Genomic DNA, 18,928 nt, shown 5'->3' on the forward strand with positions numbered 1-18,928 from the left:
TGGGTCCGTACTCAACGTTTACACGTCCAAGAGGGAAACGAGAGCTGTGCTCAGATAAAAAAGCAATCCCCCTTTGGAGGGAGCAAAAGAAATCAAAGACACGATCCACCCAGGGGTCGAACCTGGAACCTCCTGATTACCTGATCTCAAGCGACATTGAAGATGGTCGTAGTCAGACGCTCTGCCATTGAGCCAGCGGACCTTGGCGGTTGGAGCGGTCCCACCAGGATGCTTCAGGAACCGGGGCAGACCGTGATCGCCGAGTACCCTGTGGGGTTTGGCTTGACATCTCAGCGGAAAAGTTAGAATTGTTGAGTATGCAGGTGAGGAGTGTGGACGACGTCAGGACGACGTTGCTACGGAGCTCGTACGCCATAACGAGGTTGGTTCCCAACTTTCCACCTCTCCCGTGTTTCCGTTACGCCGGAATTGAATCGACGGCGCTTCGTTCTCAAAAGTCAAGCCCACATTTCACTCAGGTCCAGGGGATCCCCTAACCCTGAAGTGACGCTATGCAAGACTTTAACAGTGCGAGTTAGTACTGCCTTGACATCTCGCTAGTAATTCAGCAATACTTTCGGTACTAAGTGAACGTTGAGGCGAAGTCACGATCTAGTTGGGTGCCAAACAATACCTTTGTTCTTTGTCTTTGTAGTACTTATTACTGGTGGTTTCCACCTGGCCAGTTCCGCTGTTCCCGTTTTGGAGTCAATGTGCGCTGTGCGGCTTGTGCCTGGTCAACTCGGACCTGACCGTGTCGGGCCGAGACTGTCCATTCGCCGTGAGACCGCGGACCTGGTAACAATAGCAGTGGACCCTCCTTGGGACTCGAAAAAATGATCTGCTGATCCACGCCTGTGTTTTTCGATCAGACGATATCCGGCCGAACGGTTCCTCTCGTTCTGGATTATCGAACCTTCGAACCCTGTCTTGCCATGCTTGGGCCTGAGACTCCAGAATTGCCCCAGGAACCACGTAACATCACGAAATGCGGGTGTTCCCGCCGCGGAGATGTCAAGGTTCTCGGGTCGCAGAGTCCATGTTTTCTGGGACCCGCTGACTCAGCAGATTCTGTTATCAATTGTGAGCTGATCGTCGGGTCGGTGCCACAACTGCCTCGAGGGTGCCACGCAAAATGTGTGAGTGCAACTGTACCATTCGGCAAATCGCAGGTGTCCCAACTGTCATCGTGCTGTGATCCGCACCTAAAGATAGCCTTTTAAGAGTCCGGAATGCCATCTCTCGGCCCTCGGAGATGCGTAACTCTAAGTTGATCGGACGGGACAACCGGTGGTTCCACCGTCGCCCTGAATGTCAGGCGAGGCGAGGCCGCGCAATGGAGAGCGGAAATGTTCGTCGAGGGATGCTTGTCCTTGTGAGCGAAGTCGTTTGGGGAAACCGAGCTGAAGATAAATACCTGCGGTGTTGTACAATACAATTTACGATCATTCGTGCTTCCCCAATCCCCACAGATATCCCAAGATACCGGAGATCGGGAAAGAGGACAGGACAGAACATCCTGACAGTCGTTCAACAACCATAACACAGAATCTTCTGAGAAGATACCCATAGGCACTCGCTCTACCATGGCCGCCCCTCTCACAGAAAGCCAGCTCGCCATCGTCAAGGCGACGGCGCCGGTCCTCAAGGAACACGGCGTCACCATTACTACTGTGTTTTACAACAATATGCTCCGGGAAAATCCCGAGCTTCACAACATCTTCAGCACCACGAGCCAGACAACCGGCCGGCAGCCGCGGGCTCTCGCCGGTGCCGTCCTCGGCTATGCCACATACATCGACGACCTGGCCAAGCTGACGCACGCCGTCGAGCGCATCGCCCACAAGCACGTCTCGCTCCAGGTCACTCCGGCGCAGTACGACATCGTTGGCAAGTACCTGATCCAGGCCATCGGGCAGGTCCTCGGCGATGCCGCCACGCCCGACATCGTCGACGCCTGGGTTGCCGCGTACGGCGTCCTCGCCAAGGTGTTCATCAACCGCGAGGCCGAGATGTATAAGGAGGCGGCGGCGCACAACTGGGTGGGATGGCGCAAGTTCCGCATCGTGCGCAAGGTGCCCGAGAGCAGCGTCATCACGAGCTTCTACCTCGCGCCCAGCGACGGCCAGACCCCGCTGCCCAAGTTCCTCCCGGGCCAGTATGTCAGCCTGCAGGTGCCCGTGCCGGAGCTGGGCTACCTGCAGAGCAGGCAGTACAGCCTGAGCGAGGCCCCGACCGAGCAGCTCGAGTACTACCGGATCAGCGTCAAGAAGGAGGACAGCCCAGAGACGGGCATCCCGGGCCTCATCTCCAACATGCTGCACGCCCAGTACAACGTCGGCGACGAGGTCGAGTTGTCGCATCCGCAGGGCGAGTTCTTCGTCGACCCCAGCGACGTGAGTAAGGAGGGCGTTCCTGCGGTGCTGATCTCGGCCGGCGTCGGAGCCACGCCGCTCAAGTCCATCCTCGACAGCTTGACCACCGCGCCGGGCCGCCAGCCACCAGCGGTCAAGCGGCCGGTCTCATGGATCCACTCGTCGCGCTCGAGCGCGATGCAGCCCTTCGGCGATGCTGTCCGCCAGATCTGCCGGGAGAACAAGAACGTCAAGGCCAATGTCTTCCTTCGCAACCTCGGACCCGAGGACCGCGCGGGCGAGCACTACGAATTTGGTGACATGCGCCTCGACCTGGCCAAGCTGGACAAGGAGGCCGATCTCTTCATCAGCAATCCCCGGGCCGAGTATTTCATCTGCGGCCCGGAGACTTTCATGATCGATGTTCGGCACACCTTGATGGGTATGGGCGTTGACAAGAGCCGGATCTTCCTCGAGCTGTTCGCGACTGGTGACGTCCCGGATGACGCCTGAAAGAAGAGAACCCAGCTGGAGTGGGTGATTAGCGTGTTGGATAAAGAAGAGAACTGGGACATCGGCCGGAAGGGGTTATGGAGTACGGACCTGACTTTTCTTGTCTCTGTTCTATCTTACAGTTAGGGATACCTTAGCATAGTGAACTCGAAGATCGTCTCTTCTCTTGTAGCTGCAACAGTCCTGTTTTTCTTATCCCTGCTCGAGGCTTAGAAGTAAACCCCGCGTCGAGTAAACGGAGCTGACGATGCCTAAGCGTTAGAACATACTTTTTGCAGCAACGGCACATTGGACCATATCTATGCAAAGCTGGCCTGTTCGTGGGCAACATGGCGATTCGAATAAGTAGATATCGACAGGCCGGCCACCTTCAAGCCTGGTTGTCGCCAGTCCACCGCCTTATATATGCTTTCTTCAGATTTTGACTCAGCACATTCCACGTTGCCGCCCACATTGGCTCAGGCCCAAAGCGATTGATGCAGATCTGCACTTCATCCGTGCTGATCTCGCCTTCTTCCTTGAGCCTACAGACGTCCTTCACGGCTGAAGTCAGACTTGCATGTCCCTTGATGTTGGCCCTCTCAGCTGCCGGAGTCTTCATCTGATCCGCCAGAGTGTTCATAGCAGCTATGGTCTCCCGCCTCCTGTTGGATCGAATCGTCCTATTTCGTTTTCGAAGGTGTCGTTTAGCAGAAGGGGCAGGCGTGTCGTCCGGGTCGCTTTCGCGCTTTCGTTCCCGGCCTACCGCTGAGTTCTATCGTGGGACAGGTGTAGGTGTACCGACGTCGTCGTCGTCATCGCTAGATTCGTCGCCATCGTAAGACTCATCGCCATCTTGGGTTTCGTCGTCAGGAAGCTCGGGGATATCACGGCGAGCGCCATCGCCCGCACCGTCCACGTGGTCCCGGCCGCCAGTCTCCGTTTTACTAGCGTTGCGCAGGCCGAATAGGTCTTTGTAGTGCCGTCTTGGGCCAGCCGGTTTAGCCGTCGCTAACTTCCTGGCGTCGTTTGGTGGTGTCTCTGACGGCGATTCTGACGACGATTCCGACTCTGATGTCTCCGAGTCCCAACTACTTCGGAGGACAAGGATGGCTACGGCCGCAGCATATGTAGCGGCAATACGGCGGTTACGATAGTCAAGTTGAATAATAGTATCCATATCGACGATGGCGATGGGGAGTGCGTTGATGTTGGAACGTGGACTGCTCAATGACCTCATGGGCGCTGAACCTCGCGCGGTCGGACACGAAAAGACGCGTCGGTTCTTGGCCGACTCCGAGCAAGGTGGGGCGGACTTCGCGCTTGTCCAATTACTGGACATTGCCGTAACGGCTCAGCTTCCGTTTTCGAACGGCAGCGAAGTAAACAAGCCCCTTTTTTTCTTCTGCCAAACCGCCTTGAATTGAAGTTGAAGGACTCGGAGGGTACTCGTCGACGGCGAGATATAAGAATTGGCGGGAGACTTACGACGTAGGGGCTCTGTATGCTTACTGAAAGTTGTGAAGCCCATTACGGAGTACCGCGTCTGGACACGCCGACATAGTCAAAGGTCCAGCGGGACTCGGAGTCCTCGAGGTCTTTCTTGGTGTCTCGACCAAGACATTGGTCGAAGTCTTACGGTGCCCTATAATCAGTACTTGTAGGAGCACTCACTCGGTCATAGTAAGGTAGCCATTCAAGGATTCATTACAACCCGTCTTCGTGGCCACCATTGCTGTCGTTTATCCTGTACTTGCCTTTGGAAACCCGGCTTACATCCCGGTGGCACAGGCCCACCTTGATGTGCAATAATGCAGCTTAATAAGGTAAAAAAATACTTGAATCACCACGCTGGATGTTAAAGCGCGGTAAGTGAAGGGGCTTGTGGCCTTGGTGAAGTGAGACAGTAACTCTTCGACTATGAAGTGGTGTGTTATTCGCTATCTACGAAGAGTACTAGATAGCTTGATACTGCCTCTACAAAAAGGTCATCATGCCATGTGTTTCCGGAGGATAGTATCGATTTGTACTTTGTAGTCTGAAGTCATTCTGTCACAGGTATACCTGGCGGATCTTCATATAAAGTCTTCCACATAAGGTACCCCAGCCGGTCACCGATTCGTCGGTCCCTGCTGTGATTTCAGCTGTGTGCTGTATGTCCAAAGCAAAGATAGCTTAGCTAACCACCATGTTAATATGTGAGTACGGTGGCGATGGGAGACAGGCAGGGGCAGCGCAAATAAGGACAGCAAACTGAATTCGATCACCCAATGTAGCTCTCAGGCCAACTATCTCGTCGTTCGCATGCGAGAGTATCAAAACTAATTCTTCGAGATTGCCGGCAAGTATATAAGACAAGTCCCTACCAGTGAAGAAGGCACAAGACGTGGGACACTTGACATACGTCGTAGCTCCAATGCGAACAGGAACAGTTCAAAGTACTATGGAATAACGATCTCAACGCTGCAATCAGATTGTAAAGCACCTTACACGCAATTTGGATCCACTGGTTATCTGGTGTATGTTGTTGCCAGGCATTCAGTGTGGATGATCATGTGAGCTGGGTCGATGAACAGCCAGGCTGTGCATCAGGCTTTATCTCCTCCCTGCCGTGGAAATCAAAACTCAGACCCTACTATGTAGTGAACAGAGCGATCACTCACATGACTTTCCAGACTCATTGTTCAGCTTGGAATGTGGGACTAGAAATTTCTCTGCTCTAAACTTTTGACACTCCTGCTTTCTTCTCTTTCTTCACTCATCCACACATCGGCGAATCTTCTATCGCTTGTTGCGATATTGCGAACTTCAATTGCACTTCTGTGTTACCTCCGGAGTATATCGTCCATTTGGAGACGATCTACAGTCCCATCTTTTGTCATCAACCGAATTTTCTGTCGTTGATCGATCTCGTCTCTCACCACCACGCCGTTTGCTCCGGGAAGTAATCCCAACATGCCTTACAAGAAACCCAGCCACGAACCCGTCGCGGTGGTGGGAGCGAGCTGCCGCTTTGCTGGCAATGTGACTTCGCCGTCACGACTGTGGGAGCTCCTCGCCCTTCCGACAGACTTGACCAGAGAAATTCCGGCAGATCGGTTCAACATCCATGTGAGTGTCATCTATGTCCTCTTGTGACTTTACAGTCCTAACGTAACTGCACAGGCGTTCTTTCATCACGATGGGGAGCACCATGGAACGACCAACTCTCCCAAGGCATATTTCATCGAGCAGGACCACAAGGTTTTCGACGCAAGCTTCTTTAACATCACTCCCAAAGAAGCCGAGGCTATAGATCCACAGCAGCGGATGCTGCTCGAGGTTGTGTACGAGGCATTGGAGTCGGCCGGTTACACTCTCCAGCAGTATGCTGGGGAAAAGGTCGCCGTCTTTGCTGGTCAGATGACCGGTGACTACGACAGTCTCGCGCAGCGAGATGAACTGTTCATGAACCAATACTATGCCACCGGAAACGCGCGCTCGATTCTGTCAAATCGAATCTCATACTTCTTCAACTTCACCGGTCCTTCCGTCACCATCGACACAGCTTGCTCGTCCAGTCTCGTGGCTCTCCACCAGGCAGTTCTAAGCCTTCGGAGTGGGGAATGCAAGATGGCCTGCGTTGCTGGCGCCAACCTCATCCTTACCCCTGAGCAATTCATCGTCGAGTCGAACCTGCACATGCTCAGCCCGACTGGACATTGCCGCATGTGGGATGCTGGTGCCAACGGTTATGCCCGCGGCGAAGGAGTCGCGGCCATCTTCATCAAGCCATTGAGCCAGGCAATTGCAGACGGCGACTGCATTGAAGCGATCATTCGCGAAACCGGAGTCAACTCGGATGGCCGCACGCGCGGGATCACCATGCCGAATTGGGAGGCGCAATCACGTCTCATCCAGGACACATACGGCAAATCTGGGCTAGACCCCAAGGACCCCGAGGATCGTTGCCAATACTTCGAGGCTCACGGCACCGGTACCAGTGCCGGCGATCCCAATGAGGCTCGTGCCATTAAGAACGCATTCTTCGACAATGATTCCTCAACTTCGGAACGATACTTGAGTCCAGACGAGAAACTCCTCGTCGGATCAGTCAAGACGGTGATCGGTCACACCGAAGGCGCCGCAGGTTTGGCTGGCGTTCTGAAGGTTATCGAGAGCATGCGACACAATTCGGTGCCGCCCAATCTCCATCTCGAGAAGTTGAACCCGGAAGTGCAGAAGTACTCCACCAATCTGATCGTCCCTACCTCCGCCGTCGCCTGGCCCGATGTTCCGGCAGGCCAACCAAAACGCGGAAGCGTCAACTCGTTCGGCTTCGGAGGCACGAATGCCCACGTCATTATTGAACAATACGACCCAGAGATCCATGGCATTGCTGTGAAGACGGTGCGCCCGAGTCCTCCGTCATCATTAACGCTCGTTGGTCCGGTTGGCCACAGCAGGGAGGCTCAGGTCTGCCTGCCGCTTGTCCTTTCTGCTCCGTCGCCGAGAGCCCTCACCACCGTGGTCAAGACATATCGGGACTATCTGCTCCAGCGCCCGGAGGTTGCCGGCGAAGAGCTAGCTTGGCATTGCTTCTCACGGCGGACTGCATTTCCATTCCGCACCTCCGTGTCCAGTCTTTCAGTGTCTGGCCTCGTCAAGAAGCTTAGTTCGCTCATCGGCAAGAGTGAAAGCTCCCCTGCGGTCCACATCGGCATTCGAGCGCGGCCAGCCGATGAGCAGCCCAGGATCCTCGGAGTCTTTACCGGTCAAGGTGCTCAGTGGGCCACAATGTCTCGTGGCCTATTACTTTCCAGCCCAGTTTACGCCAACACCATTCGACGTCTGGACGAAATCCTCAAGAGATGCCATCAGCCTCCTGCTTGGTCATTGGAACAAGAGATCCTGGCCGACGAGCACACGTCCAGAGTACAGAAAGCATATATCTCACAGCCCCTGTGCACTGCCATTCAACTTGGCCTCGTCGAGCTTCTTCGACATCTCGGCATCCGGTTCTCCGCTGTTGTTGGCCACTCATCCGGCGAGATAGCCGCTGCCTATGCCGCGGGCAAACTCACCATCCGAGATGCCATGCTCATCGCATACTACCGAGGCCTTGGCGTGCACATGGCGTGCGGCGTGAATGGCGAGGAAGGCGGCATGCTCGCTGCTGGTTTGTCCAAGGCGGAAGCGGAAGAGCTCTGCGCGAGGACGGAATATTCCAACGAGCTCTGGGTTGCCGCTATCAACTCATCATGCAGTGTCACTCTGTCAGGCAACATTGATGCTGTAGAGGATGCCTGCGACTGTCTGGCGGAAGAGAAGAAGTTTGCCCGTAAGTTGTTCGTCGACGCGGCCTATCATTCACCGCACATGGAGGGTCCTTCGGTCAAGTACCTTGAGAGCTTGACGGCTTGTGGCATCTCACCAAGACGCGGGAATGGAACGACATGGGTCTCAAGCGTCTACGGCTCAGGAGGACCTTCGCGGGCTGAGCTAAAGGGTCATTACTGGAAGGAAAACATGGTCAAGCCGGTCCTCTTCTACGAGGCAGTGACCACAGCCTTGGAGACTGCTGGTCCGTTTGACTGTGCCATCGAAATCGGACCACATCCCGCACTGATGGGCCCGGTCAGTCAGACAATGAAGGAGACGCTGGGTGCAACAATCCCCTACTCTGGCTTGCTGTGCCGCAAAGTGGATGACCGCGAGGCTTTCGCCAGTTTCCTCGGCTCGATGTGGACTGAGTTCAGTTCGTCTTCTGAGCAAATTTGTCAGTTTGTCCTCAGCTCGGTACAACCCCAGCTTGTCAACACCCGACTTGTCGATGCGCCGACGTACCCGTGGGACCATAGCCAGAGATACTGGTTCGAGTCACGAATTTCTCGTCAGTATCACTTCAAAACCGAGAAGCCCCATGAGCTCCTCGGGGTTCGGACACGCGATGACAACAAGCATCAGTTACGATGGCGCAACATTCTCAAGCTGGAGAACATTCCTTGGGCGAAACACCATTCCTTCCAGGGTCAAGCGCTACTACCGGCCTCGGCTTATCTCATCATGACCTTGGATGCAGCTCGAGTTGCCCTGGCTGGTCGACAAGCTTCAGTTGTCGAGCTCCGCAATCTCAAGTTCCCATGCGGCATCGTCCTCGAACGTCAGGGTCCTGGAGTCGAGATCCTGTTCAGTCTGACCATTGATCGCGATGCTCAGAACACAATTGATGCCTCCTTCACCTTGACATCGGTCATTTCAGATGGAAGCACCGACATGAAGATGAATTTCCGCGGGAACCTCACGATCACCCTCGAAAAGCCAGACGCAGGATGTTTGCCACCACGCCCTAGGTCCCGTGCTGAGACTCTCCACGCCAGCCCCGAAGCCTTCTACGACATGATGGCCGGCACAGGATTGGCATACACAGGGCCATTCAAGGGGCTCAGGACGCTTGAGCGTCGATACAACTTTGCTTCGGGGACGCTGAAGAAGTATCACGACGAGGACACGACTGGCTTGCGCATCAGCCCCGCGACTCTGGACAGCTGCTTGCAGACCGCCTTTGTCACGGTCTCATCCCCGGGCGACAACGCGATTTGGACATCTTTCCTTCCTCAGGAGATGGAGTGCGTCCGCTTTAACCTCGCCATCTGCGACATCAAGGACCGTGCAAGTGACTCTCTCGCAGTCGACGCCTACTTGACTAAGGAGACACCTATTACTGAACGGAGCGCTGCTTCCTTCACAGCCGATGTCGAGGTCTTCAACCTCAGAGGTGACCAGGAAATCCAAGTCCAAGGACTTGCCGTCAGGTCTTTCTGCTGCACCAAGCCCGACGAGGACTATGAGCTCTACTTGACCAGCATATTCGACTTCGACCCGGATGATGAGATCGTCTCTGCAGAGAACTCCGGAGTATGTGCTCCCAATCCAGTGCTTATTGAGAGCTGTGAACGAGTTGCATCGTTTTATACCAGCCCCTTTCCCGTGGGCGGACTCGATTCAGCTCGCTCCGCCCTGTCGGCTACTCCGTGGCCCAGGGAGACGCCGGAAACGCTCGACAACTTCATACGAACCTCTCCCTACTTCCTCGGATTGGACTTCATCCGCCAGGTGGGCAAGGCTCTGCCGGACATGCTCGTCGATGTGGTGCCTGCAGTCATCGAAGAAGTAAACCGACTCGTCCACTTCCAACGCCACATCTCCCGGGTCGTCCGCCAGATTGCACACAAGTATCCACGCATGAACGTCCTGGGTCTCACGGACCCCAATCTCGGCATGACAGAACACATCTTCGCCGGGCTACAGAACTCCTTCCAGCACTACCGGGCTGGGTCGAGGCCCGAGCCGAACCTTGAGAGCCGCGTACAGTTCACTGAGTCACTGCGGAAGAAGGTTATGGTCGACAAGCTAGACTTGGATGCACCTCGGCGGAGTAACGAGCGGTTGTATGACCTTGTGATTCTTGCGGCCTCGCTCCTAGAGTCTCACAATGTTATCGAGGCGCTCACAGCAATCAAGCGGATGATGCGTCCAGGAGGCTTCCTGGTCCTAGTTGACTCCACTCGTGGAAGCATTAAGGGCTGTATCTGGCGCGCTGCTGGCTTTGTGCAGGGCGAGGGCGACGCCATCTCTCGTCCTGCCTGGCCTGTGCTCCTGAGTCAATCGGGTTTCGCGGATTACCTCAAGAAAGGACATCAGTGCTACCCTTCTGGGTTCTCTTTAATTGTTCGCCAAGCCGAGTCGCCGGAGAAGGAGTTGCTTCTCCACCCCCTTTCCGGCTCCGCGGTTTCTCGTCGTCTAGCTGATCGTCTGCTAGTCGTCGGCGGAAAGGAAGAAGATACTTCGCTGATCTCGTCAGGGGTCCGCATCGCGCTTAGGATGGGTTGCGGGAGGATAGAACTGGCAGAGACGCTCGACCGTTACGATGCCACGACCTTGGCGTCTTTCTCTGCAGTGATCCTCCTGAATGATATCGATGAACCCATTCTGGCAACCATGACCAAGGAACGCATGGATGCCCTTCGTGCCCTCTTCCGCCCGCAAATGACCGTCCTCTGGGTTACATACAATGCTCGGTTCTCCAATCCGGACCACGCAGCTTCATTTGGATTTGCCCGCACCTTGACAGCTGAGACCCCTGGCCTTGCCCTGCGAATGCTCGACTTGGATACCCTGGAGCCTGCTCCTGCGGTGGAAGCGATTGTGGAAGCCTTTGCCCGGCTCGCGAACGAGGCCCTGATTGATGAAGAGGATGTCAACAAACCGCTATGGACCAAGGAACGTGAAGTGCACCTTGACAAGGGCCGTCGTCTTATCCCGCGCGTCGTCCCATGGAAGGACGGCAACGACCGCGTCAACGCCTCTCGTCGGGTGATCTCGAACGCCATCAATAGTCTGGAACGTGTTGTACGCGTTGTGCCCGTCGAGTCCGAGGACGGCTCGTGCTTGTGTGAAGTCGAAGTCGAAGATGTTGGTAACTCGGATATGGCGGCCGACCAGAGAGCGATTCAGGTCGAGTACAGCACTGCGAGGCCGATCAACATCGCGGGAACCTTGTGCTACATTTGTATTGGAAGGAACCTGAAGAGTGGTAGGATACAAGTCACTCTGACGGAGTCTAATTCGTCTTACGTCAAGACTCCGCTGATGAGCATGGACGTCGACGACAATAACGACGACAAGGCCGTCAATCAGCCAGCCCTCCTTGCACGTCTGGTCCGATATGCCGCGGCCTTCATCATATCACACACGGTGCAGCGGAAGTCGATAGTTTTGGTTCAGCCGGACAAGCTCTTCTACGACTGCGCGAAGGACATCCTCGCAAGATGTGGCACACAACTCTGTATTTGTTCGACCGACGAAGTTCTGTGCGCTGAAGTCCCTGGAGCAGTCCGCCTCCAACCCAGTTCTCCCATGCGGGAGATGAAGGCCTTGTACCCGCGTGAGGGCGCCTGGGTCATCGACATGCTCCCCACGTCGAGCGAGCTCTCTCAGACCCTCGTCCGGAGTCTGCCGAGAAATTGCATGTACACGACCTGTTCATCACTATTTGGCTCTGAGCTTTTCAGCAACAAATTGGATAGAGCGCTTTTCAATTGCTTTTAGGAACAGCTCGTTGTTGAACTTGCGCTCTCCAAGGTGACGACGACGACGTCCGACGCTTCACCCACCACCACCATGACAGTCCCGGAACTCCTGCAATCCAAATCCAACACCGAGATGCCACCGTTCCAGATCATTGACTGGAAGGCGGAGCGCTCCGTCTCCCAGGTTGTCAAGCCGCTGGCCGGTACTCACCTGCTGCACCCAGCCAAGACGTACGTCCTGACCGGCCTGACGCGTGACTTTGGCCAGAGCCTGTGCACTCTTTTCGTCCAGCAAGGGGCGCGCCACATTGTGCTATGCAGTCGGAATCCGCCAACGGCACAGCCAAACTGGCAGACCGAGCTCATCGCCAGGGGCGTCACAGTTCGCTTCGAAGCGCTTGATGTCACGAGCCTCGAGCAGGTTGTTGAGTTCAAGGCCAAGCTCGCCAAAACCATGCCTCCCGTGGGTGGTGTTGTCAACGGCGCCATGGTCCTGGACGACGGCGTCTTCTCAGAGATGTCTCTGGAGACAATGCAGCGCGTCATGAAGCCCAAGACAGTTGGCTCGACAAATCTCGACACGGTCTTCGACAGCCCCGACATGGAGTTCTTCATCATGACCTCCTCATTCGCGGCAATTGGCGGCCATGCCGGACAGTGCAACTATGCGGCGGCCAACATGTACATGAACGGCCTTGCAGCCTCGCGTCGACAGCGTGGGCTGCCGGGTTCAGTTCTCAACATCGGCGTCCTGTACGGCTTTGGGTTCTTGCACCGGGAGAAGCACAACTTGTACGAGGGCCTGGAGCGCGAAGGCTACCCGCCCATCTCGGAGCGGGATGTTCACCACATGTTTGTCGAGGCTATCAAGGCGGGCAAGGCTACGCCAGGCCAGATCTACGACATCACCACGGGCCTGCGGCGTTTCCCTGCCCATGATCCGACGCTCAACTGGCACTGGGACCCGCGGTTTTCGCACTTCACCTGCCGCGAGGAAGAGCTGGAGGCGGAACCTGCTGTGGATGGTGAGCAGAAGAAGAGCTTCAAAGAGCTGATCGAGGAGGCCGAGACCAAAGAGGAGATTGTGGACATCCTCGTACATGCTTTTGTGGCCCGTCTTCAGAGCCAGCTGCACCTGGCAGACGGCAACGTCACGAGCGAGCATAGCATTGTCGAGCTCGGCGTGGACTCGCTGGCCGCTGTGGAGATTCGCACTTGGGTCTGGAAGAAGCTCGGCCAGGACGTGCCTGTCATGAAGTTCTTGGGCGGGTGCACCATTCTGAAGCTCTGCCAGGAGATTGCGGGCACGATCGTGGAGTCGCGGATGGCCGAGTCCAGCTCGGCGTCGTCCTCGACCAAGGGGAGCGAGGTGTCCACGCCGCCGAGCAGCAGTGCCTCTGTTAGCTCCTCGAGCTCGGCCGCAGTGGACGCCAGAGACAGATAGAGAGAGAGATGCGGGATACCGCACTCCGTTTTCACAGGCGATTATACGGATGGGATTTATGGAGGCTTGGAAGGAGTGCGTATATGGATATTTGTATTATGGGTTTCTAATTTGGGCGGGTCCAGGGGTACATGTTGTTTACTTGACGGGAGCTTGCTATGGGACGGTGGGCTTTTTGCTGGCGGTCTGGGTTTCTTCTCATGTTCTTCGGTTGGGAGGATTTGTGGTCGAGATTGTTTGGGCGGACCATTGGAGATGATTGGAGAAATGACGCAAAGGCGAGAAGCTCTGCTCATGATGGGATCATTGGATGTTTCCTTCCGTTACGGCATAGATGTGATTCAGGTTGACTGGGTGCGAGAGACAGATCGAGCATTGAGTTTGGAGACATCTTGGTGTGCTACGTAGACCTAGACTGCATGGCTCTAGACTTGGACTGTTTCGCGACCTAGACTGATAGATGGAGCGCTTGATGCAGCAGGGAGAATGGAGAGAATGGGATTATGAGGGGACACTACAATGTGCCTGTCACATATCATGTGATTGTGCCTTTGTGCGAACAAACATGTCCATTGAGGTGATCAGTGATCCTTTGTTCAAGCTCCTCGAACAGCGATTACTTTGTACTGTACCTACTCAGGTAATGCTATACAAAACCGCCACAGGCACCCACAACTTGCACTATGCGAAGCCAAGATCAGTAATCCCCGTACAGTAGCTCCGCATTGCAAGCTTAGCACTCATCCCACCTATTATCCCTACCTATCGGGTGAGGTACCAGCCACCACAATGTCGTATAAGGTACAGTAATTAGATGGCTACATCTACGTCGAACAGCGTATTACCGGGTCCTCTGGTCCGGTCAAGACAACTCTACCTTTGGAGCAGCAGCAGTCTAGAACCCGACCCCGCTCGAACGCCAATCGCTAGTGCAACTTGACATGCAAGCCCTCGTCGGCTGCCTGTTAAACGTGTACTGTCCGAATTGACTCGGAAGCGTCCACTGGCCCAGTCTGGGGTGTCACAGGGTATCATCTGATCACAACCATCCGTTGCCCCGTAGGTATGTAGCGTACAATAATATAGTCTAGTAGTGCATGGGTGATCATTTCCAGGCTAAGGTCGGGCTGCGGGCGCGGGGAAGGTGCGGATCGGATGAGGGGTCGTCCAGTGGCGTTTGGGCTGTGGAAAGGGGGCCGGGACCACGGGAAACGTCACACGGCACACTTCCAGGTTACTAAACCTGTAATATGCGCGGTAGGTACCCGGTATCAGGTACCGTATTGATATTCAATTGGATCACGGAAGCCACTTCCCAGGTGTAGAATGATTTATAGGCAACCTGTCCCTCCTTGTTCCCAAACCCTCATTAACGAGTCAGGGACTTGAGGTATAACTCCCATCGTTCCGAACTTTTACTTCTGAACTGCCGTCGTGCCACCAACCCTCCTTTGAGTCCAAAGCATCCCAGAATTTGAACCACCTCCCATTCCATCCCCCAAGTTCCAACCAGAAAAAGACCTACCACCATGGCCACCAACCCCTCCGCCGAACGGGTCGTCCCCGGCTCCGCCAACCCGCCGCCCGCGCCCTGGCCCGCGAGCGCCACAACCCCAGCAGGATCCATCAACGCGCCAGCGATCGCCGCGCAGGTCATCTCCTCGCTCAACGACGCGCTCGGCAAGCGGGACTTTGCCGCCGTCGCCGGGCTGTTCCTGCCCGATCCGGACGACTCCTCGGTGATCTCGGATGCTGCTGCCCCCGCGCCGGCGCCGAAGCCGACGCCATTCTGGAGGGACCATCTTGTCCTGTCGTGGCGGCTGCGCACGCTCAAGGGGCGGGAGAAGATCCTCTGCTTTCTGAAGAGGGAATTGAAGGATGAGAATGAGGATGAGGAGAAGGAGAAGAAGGCGGCGCTGTCGTTGTTGAAGTTCCGGGTGGATGACTCGGTTGCGTCTCGGAAGCCGAAGGTGGTGAGCTTCCGGTCGCGCGGGGAGGTCAATGGGGTCGAGTTCTTTGTGACGGTGGAGAATGCGGCTCGTGGTTACTGTAGTAAGAGGGGGAGGGGCGTGGTGAGACTGGCGGAGGCTGAGCCTGGGGTGTGGAGGGTTTGGACGATGTTTACGACGCTGGAAGAGGTCGGCGGGTTTGAGGAGAGGGTGGGGAAGAGGAGGGAGGTTGGGGTGCAGCATGGCGCGACGCAGGATAGGAGGAATTGGGCGGAGAGAAGGGCCGAGGAGAGGGAGTTCGTGGGCAGGGAGCCGGAGGTGTTGATTATCGGTATGTGTGTTGTTTTCTGATGGGAAAGAAGGTTGAGGCCGGGGGTAAGATATTTTGGATACTGACTGCTGCGTAATAGGGGCCGGACAGGCCGGGCTGACTGCCGCTGCACGGTTCAAGATGCTTGGAGTCCCGGCTCTTGTGGTCGACAAGAACAAGGCGGTCGGCGACAACTGGCGCAACCGGTACCGCCAGCTTGTGCTGCACGACCCCGTTTGGTACGATCATATGCCCTACATTCCATTCCCTGACTCCTGGCCCGTCTTTACGCCCAAGGATAAGCTGGCGGACTGGTTCGAGTCCTACGTCAAGGCCTTGGACCTCGACGTGTGGACGCAGTCTTCCATGATGTCCAGCTCCTGGGACGGAGACACAAAGCAATGGAAGGCCGTTATCCAGCGCATCTCAGCAGACGGCTCCACGGAGACGAGGGAGTTCCATCCACGACACATAATTGTCGCAACGGGGCACTCCGGGAAGTCCTACATGCCTTCCATACCCGGGATGGAGTCGTTCAAGGGTGACCTTCTCTGCCACTCGGCCAGCTTCCCAGGCGCTGGGGAGAACCGCAAGGGCAGAAGGGCCGTCGTGGTTGGTGCCTGCAATTCGAGCATGGATATCAGCCAAGACTACGTCGAGAAGGGATATGATGTGACGGTGGTGCAGCGGTCCTCCACCTACGTGATCTCCAGCAAGAACGTTCTGGACATTCTGCTGGGCGGACTCTACGAAGAGGGCGGCCCGGCAGCCGAAGACAGCGACCTGAAGATCTGGGGCTGGCCAAGCGAAGTGCTCAAGTCGACCCAAGTGGATCTGACCAAGACTGCAGAGGAGAAGGATAAAGAGATTTTGGATGGGCTGGAGAGAGCCGGCTTTAAAATCGATAAGGGGCCAAGTGGAGGAGGCCTCTTTTGCAAGTACCTGCAAAGAGGAGGGGGGTATTACATCGACGTGGGCGCGGCAAAGCTCATCATTGATGGGAGGGTCAAGGTCAAGCACGGGCAGGAGATTGCGCAGGTCCTACCACACGGACTGAGGTTTGTAGATGGCAGTGACCTGGAGGCGGATGAGATTGTGTTTGCTACGGGCTACGAGAACATGAAACAGTCGGCGAAGGGCTTCCTGGAGGACGAGCTCTTCGAGAAGGTGGGAGACGTGTGGGGCTGGGATGAAGAGGGCGAGATGAGGACCATCTGGACGGGCAGCGGCCATCCTGGGCTCTGGTTCCATGGGGGCAATTTGAGTTTCTGCCGGTATTACTCGAGGCTGGTGGCACTTCAGATCCTGGCAAGCCTCAAGGGGTTGAATGGGCAGGGTTAGAGCATTAGGATGGCGTGGTCTGCTATGCGTCAACCGCAACGACAATGTCCATAGCATGCCCTCCCAAGAATCCATTGTTTTGAGCCCCGTACTACTCTGTTTCTACGGTGCTTTCAGTTGCCATACATCCATGGATATCCAGTTTTCGTTTCTACGTTCAGCGAAGAGCATGTGGTATGTATTGTACTGTTGGCTTCCGGTCGAGTCTTGGCATCCAGGGGCAATCAGCCCCTGAATGCCCGGTTGTCTGCTCTCCTCATGAACTCGACTTCTCCGTACCTATCTTCCCGGGCGGGTTTCCGATCGCGGCATGGCGCGTAACCTGCCGATACCACATCATTTATCTGCAAAAACAATCAGAACAGCCGCGTAGCTGTTCCCACACGGACCCGGTAATCAGACAGATTAGCTGCGCTCTTCCCAACATCATCTGAGGTCCCACTCTACTAGTAGTACTTACGCAGACACAGCCATGATAATCTCATGGTCTCGACTCTCAGTCGCAACGGCCATGACGACGGCCACTGCGATGCAGCACAGAGCCACAACAATGACGACCGTCGACTTGTCTTCGACAGTCGAGAGAATCCCGATGGGGACCAACAGCAAAATTGACGACGTCGCGGTCAGGAATGCGCGTAGGAGGAGCCGCACGCTGTCGTCGCTGTAGAGGTGGAGCGCTCCGGTGCGAGATACGGGGACGGTACGGCCGCCGAATGCTGGCTGAGGTATTGTACAATACATCCATCACAGCGTGTCAGTGCCCTGTCTCATTCATGCGCTGCCTGGAGGGTGGTAGGGGTGGGGGAAATACGCACCATGGAAAGCAGCCGCCAGGAAGCTTGCTCGGTTAAACGATAGAGCCAATTCTTGTCCGAAACACCTCCGGAAAGGCACATCAGATCATCCTCGCTATGTCCCTTCTCTTCAAGGAAGGAGAGCTCGACTTTCCCCGATGACAGGTTCCGGGACGCCCAGCGACGCAAGTCGGAAAGTGGAATGGGCTCCGGTCGTCCTAGCTTGGATAGTTGAATATACCGTGTAACCGCTTCGTCTGTGTCGTTGATAGGCGCAAGGACGTACGATTAGTAACAAGCTGACCCCCAACGGTCGGTATTTTGTGGTAGACGCTTACTATATGCGGATAACCGCGACTCCATGACACTTTCTAGCGAGCCGGAGACGACACCCCCTTCCGTTTCTGCCTCTAGCCTGTTCTCCAAATCCGCCAGCTCCGTCTGGATCCGCAGTATATTTCGGATGTTCAGGGCTGAGAAGCGACGGAAGATGAGATAGGCGTCGTCTTTGTTCATGAACCCGGCAAGTCGGCCATGCGTATCATCTGCATTTTGACTGGCGGTCGTACCACCTGTAGTACTTAAGGAAGACAAAGGAATTACGGATGCAACGCCAGTCGTTCCGCTGGAGGCGGCAACGGGGAGAATCGGTCCCTGAGAAGGGACTTCGGGCGTTTCTTGCGCCAGTCGACTGCCATAGGTCCGACCGCTGCGTCGGCGAAGTGCTTGTTGAATACGCACATGCTCGGCTACGTGTTCCCCAAGCTCAGCCCTTCTCGTCGTTTAGCCTCGATTATTTTGGCGGTGGAAGCTAATAAGGGATTGTAGTCACACTCACTCGCTTTCAAACTTTCTCCCAGGACAGTGATGGCAAATCATCTTGATTTGAACCTCAGTCAGCGGCTCAAGAGTTGAAATTCAACATACATGAGACCTTTGGCGTGAGCAACTGGGCGCGCGGGATACATGTGTTCAACGTGGTATATTGATGCCATTACTACATAGGTCCCTGTCATAGGCAGTAATAAGGCGGCAGGATAATTACGCCGCTGCAGCTAGCTGACCAAGGTCAAATTCTCCTGAACCAATAGGGGACTACTAGTCTCTAGGCCGTCACGCGGCGCAGCTTCCACAGCCACAAATCGGCACCGCACCGCACAGATGGTGGGA

General features: G+C 55.6%; 4 protein-coding genes and 1 non-coding gene across 5 annotated transcripts; 3 read left to right on the forward strand and 2 right to left on the reverse strand.

Moving 5' to 3' along the window:
- Window positions 1-101: 101 nt before the first annotated feature.
- B0T15DRAFT_t140 lies at window positions 102-202 on the reverse strand. Its single transcript has one exon. It is a non-coding gene; the product is annotated as a tRNA-Arg (tRNA).
- Window positions 203-1,413: 1,211 nt separating this feature from the next.
- Window positions 1,414-3,331, forward strand: B0T15DRAFT_214490 (globin-like protein). Its single transcript, XM_062862714.1, has 2 exons — window positions 1,414-2,949; window positions 3,124-3,331. Exon 1 carries the CDS (start codon window positions 1,587-1,589, stop codon window positions 2,865-2,867), a length of 1,281 nt encoding a protein of 426 aa, XP_062721698.1. The 5' UTR covers window positions 1,414-1,586; the 3' UTR covers window positions 2,868-2,949; window positions 3,124-3,331.
- Window positions 3,332-5,801: 2,470 nt separating this feature from the next.
- On the forward strand, window positions 5,802-13,361 carry B0T15DRAFT_511785 (uncharacterized protein; the record flags this gene model as incomplete). Its single annotated transcript, XM_062867936.1, has 3 exons — window positions 5,802-5,957; window positions 6,012-11,831; window positions 11,937-13,361. 3 exons carry the CDS (start codon window positions 5,802-5,804, stop codon window positions 13,359-13,361), a joined length of 7,401 nt encoding a protein of 2,466 aa, XP_062721699.1.
- Window positions 13,362-14,597: 1,236 nt separating this feature from the next.
- B0T15DRAFT_214546 (oxidoreductase-like protein) lies at window positions 14,598-17,063 on the forward strand. Its single transcript, XM_062862715.1, has 2 exons — window positions 14,598-15,641; window positions 15,721-17,063. Exons 1-2 carry the CDS (start codon window positions 14,891-14,893, stop codon window positions 16,959-16,961), a joined length of 1,992 nt encoding a protein of 663 aa, XP_062721700.1. The 5' UTR covers window positions 14,598-14,890; the 3' UTR covers window positions 16,962-17,063.
- Window position 17,064: 1 nt separating this feature from the next.
- B0T15DRAFT_214554 (uncharacterized protein) lies at window positions 17,065-18,729 on the reverse strand. The gene is made up of 4 exons (XM_062862716.1): window positions 18,597-18,729; window positions 18,097-18,530; window positions 17,780-18,015; window positions 17,065-17,684 (listed from the first exon to the last, which is right to left on the reverse strand). Exons 1-4 carry the CDS (start codon window positions 18,635-18,637, stop codon window positions 17,418-17,420), a joined length of 978 nt encoding a protein of 325 aa, XP_062721701.1. The 5' UTR covers window positions 18,638-18,729; the 3' UTR covers window positions 17,065-17,417.
- Between the last annotated feature and the right edge of the window lie 199 nt (window positions 18,730-18,928).

The sequence above is a fragment of the Chaetomium strumarium genome (genome assembly GCF_033439665.1).
Source record: "Chaetomium strumarium strain CBS 333.67 chromosome Unknown B0T15scaffold_4, whole genome shotgun sequence".
In the NCBI taxonomy this organism is placed as follows: Eukaryota; Fungi; Ascomycota; class Sordariomycetes; order Sordariales; family Chaetomiaceae; genus Chaetomium; species Chaetomium strumarium.

What these genes read in the sequence shown, in the direction of transcription:
- B0T15DRAFT_214490 (XM_062862714.1), top strand. Translation starts at nt 1,587, where the DNA reads ATGGCCGCCCCTCTCACAGAAAGCCAGCTCGCCATCGTCAAGGCGACG.
- B0T15DRAFT_214546 (XM_062862715.1), top strand. Translation starts at nt 14,891, where the DNA reads ATGGCCACCAACCCCTCCGCCGAACGGGTCGTCCCCGGCTCCGCCAAC. An exon ending in GCCGGAGGTGTTGATTATCG is followed by an intron (nt 15,642 to 15,720) that starts GTATGTGTGTTG and finishes GCTGCGTAATAG; the next exon opens with GGGCCGGACAGGCCGGGCTG.
- B0T15DRAFT_214554 (XM_062862716.1), bottom strand. Translation starts at nt 18,637, where the DNA reads ATGATTTGCCATCACTGTCCTGGGAGAAAGTTTGAAAGCGA. An exon ending in GGGAGAAAGTTTGAAAGCGA is followed by an intron (nt 18,531 to 18,596) that starts GTGAGTGTGACT and finishes AACGACGAGAAG; the next exon opens with GGCTGAGCTTGGGGAACACG. An exon ending in GTCGCGGTTATCCGCATATA is followed by an intron (nt 18,016 to 18,096) that starts GTAAGCGTCTAC and finishes TCAACGACACAG; the next exon opens with ACGAAGCGGTTACACGGTAT.